The sequence below is a fragment of the Cynocephalus volans genome, chromosome 11, assembly GCF_027409185.1.
Source record: "Cynocephalus volans isolate mCynVol1 chromosome 11, mCynVol1.pri, whole genome shotgun sequence".
NCBI lineage: Eukaryota > Metazoa > Chordata > Mammalia > Dermoptera > Cynocephalidae > Cynocephalus > Cynocephalus volans.
The window spans coordinates 113,610,103-113,615,669 of record NC_084470.1 but is presented as its reverse complement, the minus strand read 5'-3'; the positions used below and the strand labels follow the sequence as shown (position 1 = coordinate 113,615,669).

Here is a 5,567-nt window from a genome sequence, read left to right as displayed (position 1 = left end):
TCTCTCAGACCCCCCAACCTTTCCTCTGCTTGGAATGTGAAACAAGATAAACTAAATGACTTGACAGTGCATATGTATTCATACTTTTCTTTATTAAAGTATCAAAACATAAACTTGGCTACAGAAAGCAAAACTATTTTTTAAGCATTTGTTGAAAAAACTTAGTTCCACTAGCCATACACAGTGCATTTCTCAGATCAATTTCTCTTGCCACAGGCACCCCCCTTCCTTCCTCTCTAATCCAGTGTTGTCCATGGCAGCTAACGAACTGTCTTGAGTTTCCTGAGGGCTGGTGGGTGGTACCTCTACCCATAACCACAGGGTAAATGCTAAGTATGTTTCTCCCTCCACCAATGTAAGGAATGTAGATTATCTCCTACAATGGTGAATGGTACTAACTCCTGATGACTCTTTACAGATTAGGAACAACTCCTGATGTGCAATTAAAGCAGCAAAATTAAAACACCCGTGTCACAAGTGCTAGTTCAAAGAAGCAGGCACACCATTCGTGTGGCTGAATCTAACATTTAATGAAGCCAGTCCTTCTCTGATCAAAGGCGTTGGTAGCAGAGATGCCAATTTTTTATTTCTAGCCTGTGAGTGTTATATATATATGTGCACAGGCAAAGAGAAGGAAACCTGGTTCTTTTCCAGGCCTAAGGAATCATATGCTCTGGAGAGTCCAGAAAATTTGGTGGAATACCTTTCTTTTAATTATCACACCCATCCTGTCTAAAATTACTCTTTCTTCCTCCCCATCCACCTTCCCATTTCTTTCCAATATCTGAAATACATATTTGCCACTACGAGGCACACATCTGGATCTTATAACAGATGTGATTTGAGCGAACAGTTCTTTAAGAGGGGTTCTGTAGCAGAACATAAGGTGTCCAAGGCTCAGGCTGAACAACAGGTGTAAGTTTCAGGCATTTGTACATGCAGAGACGATGATAGTTGAGATACTTAGTAATTTGGATTTGACATCAAAAATCTATCTTAACACCAAACAGTTGATGTAAAGCATGTGCTCGGTGTGGTGTTCAGGGTTTGTCAGTGAGAAACTGAGCATCAGGTGCCAAAGACTGAGGAATAAGTTTGAAAGTCAACCATCCCATCCAGTGGTGCCCCAAAGAACACCGGGGAATATTTCCAGCTAAACGCCTCCTGTAATGGAGAGGGGAGGGTGGCAATGACCGGATCTCAGCAACCAACAGACTTGAAAGAACAGAAACCAGCACCACACTTACGCTTACCACGTCTCGTTTCCAGTATTTATTATATTGACAGGAATACTCGGATAAATAAGTGATAGTCTCTCTTACAGAAAATTGTAATGATACTATTGAATAGGATTCAACACTCTGAGGATTTCACAGAAACATCAGAATTTTATAGACAGTAGCCAGAATCCTTGTGGCCAGTGTGAGTGACTTCTCACAGCTACAAATGCTCTGAGGCAGATTTGTTAAAACAGCTTCATGACAAACACAATGCCATTGACATCCAATAATGCAAAAGCCCAGGCATCACCTGGCTTCAAACATGTCTCTGCTGACTGTGGTTTTCATCCACGAGGAAAGGGAAATGGAATATACTTTGGCTCTTCCAGCCTAGAAATGACTCCTGACCTAAGTCACTGAGTGGAGAGTCCTAACCCTTTGGAAGTTGCACTTACTTTCTGCTTTCTTCCTGTGACATTGCAACTGAGTTTGCAACAGAGGACCTGCTGTCATGCCCATGGGTTTTGCATTAATGCCAGCAGAATTATGTTCTCCAGGGGCTGACATGCTTTTCTGGCCACTTGAACATTCTGTGAGTCACTGTACATGGTGACAGCCCGCCAAACTCTCAGAAACCAGATCTGAGGAAAACCACGTAAATGTCACACCAGTGCTGTGCGAAACAGACATCAAAAGAGCACAGTGCCTAGTTTTGAAATGAATGCCTTGCACACAGTCATTCCCAGACAGAACAGCATATTTGCTAGAAAGCACAACCCTGGCCACTGCACAACTTGGCTAAATGCCGTCCTCACTCCACAACTCCTGCAAGTGACAGTGGCAGCCACAGTGGAGGAGACGACCCACCCCATCCACCCGAGGTATACACACTTCTGCATGAATCCTAATGGTGGACATCGTGGCTTTTGTAGAATCCAGATGAAAGCTGGGCGGGACCCTAACCAGGAGCCATCTGGAACATCTGAGAATGGCCAGGATGTTAAGGCCTGAATCCTGGACTTGAGGCAAAAGATGCGCTTGCCATAGGCCATAGTCTACCCTGGGCAGAGTGGAAAGGCCCTGCTGAGTCACCGCGGCCCTCTCGCCTCGATGGCTCTCTCCTGCTGGGATTCTAGAGGTGCACAGGAAGTCAGCTCTCCAATGGCTTCAGGGTTTTGGGTGTAAAAGGAGGATTCGATAAGGACTCCCCAGTTGCCCCCAAACCAGGCCGCTTAGCTCTACAATGTCCCTTCTTTTATCTGTTGGATAAAGAGGTTTCTCTCATCTTCTGGAGTCCGCCTGTTCTGAGCCCGGACGATGCACGTGGGCCGGTGAAGGTTGAGCATGTGTATCAAATGCTGCTTCTCATTCTTGAGCTCCTCGATTTGGGCCTTCAGTTCGGCGTTCACACTCTCCAGCTTCTCCGACTCCTGGGGACAAGCAACAGAGGCCATCGCAATGGAGCCAAGGGCCAGTGGGGAGGGGGTGGTCTGGGGGCGCTGCCTGGATGGCAGAGGAGCACCTGGGACACCCTGGGGCTCATCAAGCTGGGAGAGACCTGCAGAGGGAATGTACGGGCTCCCTGTTACAGTGCGCCACAGGGATGGGACGGCCACACTAGGTCTGGGAGAAAGCAGACCCTGGAGAAGGCTTTGAACTTGGGGGCTTTTTTAGAGAAGCCCTAGAGGAGCCTCGGAGGTAGGCTATGGCTCTGCTAGTACTGACGCTGCAATAGAACAGTCCAGAGATCTCCTTTGCCTGAGCCCAACGGCCTCTGTGCAGGTCCTCTCTGGACCTGGAAAGGCCTTAGGAGCTGGGGAGAAGTCCAGACTCATGGTGCTTAGTCTTTTGTGAGTCACTGATCTCACTGAGAAGCTCATGTCCCCAGAAAAAATGTACATGATGCTGAGGATTGACTGAATTGTGTCCCCCAAGATTCATGTATTGGAAGCTAAATTTCCACTGTAACTGTTGAGGGTGGGAAATCCTATTACAGTCATGGAAAGGTGAGGCCTTGAAGGGGTGATTAGATTGTAGGACACTGCAGTAGTGAATGGGTTAATAGTGGTGGTCAGGTCATGGTTCTGAGGGCTTTAGGAGGAGAGCACACGAGAAGGTCAGTCTTTCTCTGTTCCTGCATTCTCACCACGTGACACCCTGCACTGCTGTAGAGTCACCTCACCAGATGTGTTCCCTGGACTTTGCACTTCCCAGCCTCTGGAAGTATAAGCAATAAATTTCATTTTCTTATAAATCACCCAGTTCCGGGTATTTTGTTATAAGCAACAGAAACAGATTAACACATATGGCAACATACAGAATTTCCTAATGTTCACTGACCCCCTGAAGCAATCGACAGAACCCTTAGGGACTTGTGGCACGTGGGTCAAGACTCCGCCCCCATCTGTCTACATGTTGGGGAATGGACACAGCCATTGTAAAGTCTACTGGCACCGTGGTCTGCCCTGCTCGCCCACAAATGCTGTTGCCCCTGTTGTTTCTCAGTGGGGGCGCCTGCAGGCAGCCAGCAGCTCTCACACACTGGCCAGGGAGAGGGGCTGCAGTCAGGAATGCGAGGAAAGTGTAACCATGGCTTGCAGATTAGGAAATAACTTGTTTGAAGAGATTAATGAAAGGCTTTTCACAGCAAGCCAAATGAGAGCTGCAAAAAGGGAAAAGGCAAGTGAAGCCTCTTTAACTGGGCTGGTGTGTCCTGCAGCCTGGAAGCTGCTGGACATGTATGGACTGGCCGAGGCTGCTGGGAGCCTGGGCACCAGACGATCCTGCAGTTTTTAATCCACACACCTGCTTTTCACACATCCAGAGTCTTGTCCATTGTGCTAACAGCTCTCCTGCCTCCTCATCATACAACTGGCATTTCTGCTACCAACTATGAAGCTCTTCTCAGGAAAACATGACCAGGCAGGGGGCTTTTTAACTCCCCTTCTGCTGGTGAGGCTGATGGGGACAGGCACGAGCAGGAGGCAGGGGCGGGTGGAAGGCACTCACTTTCTGCAGGCATTCGTCTTCTCCTTCTTCTTATTCCGGCACTTGGCGGCTGCAATCTTATTCCTTTCCCATCGCCTCTTTTTCCTTTCATTTTCTTCAGGGGCTACCTATAAAATCCAAAAGGTGCATGTTTAAAGGGGGCCAAGAAATACCGCCCACCTCAGATACACTGTCTTTTATTGCCAGCAAACACTGGCAAATTTAGGCAGCCCTAATGCTAAGGGTCCCAGAGAAAACAAAGCCTTAGACTTTTGCATGAAACCCTGACACACACACACACACACCCACCCACCCACCCACCCACCCACACACACACACACACTTGAGAATGAGTGATGAAAATCAAAAAACTTAGTTGAAATAAAATTATATTGGCAATATTAGTAAATGAAAATTCAACCTACTTTGAAAATGCACTTAAGTTTTAAAATTAAGAGTCTGACATTTAAATTAATAACTAATCATTTAGAGCAGGAAATGGATTCTGTTTGGCAAATACGTCCTTTTCCCCAGAACCAGGAATGACCTCAGTTTTGTCCCCTAGCCACACTCTCCTCTTGCCTTTTCTTCGATTCAGGGTCCAATGGTGACCCCATTCATCTCTGTCTTCACCTGGAACATCATAGCACCACCTTCCTGAATTTGGGAGAAGCCCATGGAGATCCTGGAGGACAGGGACCTGAGCCCATTCCCAACCAAAGAGACATTAATCAGCTCATAGCTTGGGTGCCACCTATGGGTGGTGAATTAGAACCATCCATTGATTCAGCCAACAAGTAAGTACCAATCTCCCCTCTGTATCTCACCCTAAGCCAGCCCTGGGGATCTTTGGGGAACAAAACCCTGTCCTGCTTTGGGATCTGGTCAGCCCAACCCTGTGCCCAGGGCCCGTTTGCCTCGTGTACCCCTCACATCCCCTCCGATCCTGATCCTGTGCTTTTATTACCTCCTTCTTGCTGACCTCACCATTCCTTCGATCCACACCTTCTCCTCCATAAGAGCTCCCTCTCTGATCACACATGCCCACAACTTCTATGTGACCCATCTGGGGGCTCCCTTCCTATTCCTTTCCTCCCTCTGGAAAATTGGATTTCCCAGACATCACCCTGGACAATAGTGCTGGCCTCTGGAGTCAGTAAGTGCTGGAGCCTTCCAGAGTCTTCATTCCTCAGGCCTCAGCATTTATTTAGTCATTCCCTGAACACACCACATCAGCTCCAGGGAGGACAGAGGGGTGACACATGGTGCCTGCCCTCAGGGAACTCATGGTGCAGCAGAGGAAGGGGACATAGAAATAGGCCACTGCAAAGTGCTGTGATAATAGGGAGATGTCCAGGG

General features: G+C 47.8%; 1 protein-coding gene across 1 annotated transcript; it reads right to left on the bottom strand.

Annotated features, from left to right (window-relative positions):
- Positions 1-2,458: 2,458 nt before the first annotated feature.
- On the bottom strand, positions 2,459-5,250 carry LOC134390220 (cyclic AMP-dependent transcription factor ATF-3-like). The gene is made up of 3 exons (XM_063113451.1): positions 5,176-5,250; positions 4,230-4,336; positions 2,459-2,723 (listed from the first exon to the last, which is right to left on the bottom strand). The coding sequence occupies exons 1-3, from the start codon at positions 5,248-5,250 to the stop codon at positions 2,459-2,461; spliced, it is 447 nt and encodes a 148-aa protein (XP_062969521.1).
- Positions 5,251-5,567: the final 317 nt, after the last annotated feature.

Coding starts and splice junctions, on each gene's coding strand:
- LOC134390220 (XM_063113451.1), bottom strand. CDS start 5,250: ATGTGTGATCAGAGAGGGAGCTCTTATGGAGGAGAAGGTGTGGATCGA. Junction 4,337..5,175: donor GTGAGGTCAGCAAGAAGGAG/GTAATAAAAGCA, acceptor TGGATTTTATAG/GTAGCCCCTGAAGAAAATGA. Junction 2,724..4,229: donor AAGACGAATGCCTGCAGAAA/GTGAGTGCCTTC, acceptor TCTGCCATCCAG/GCAGCGCCCCCAGACCACCC.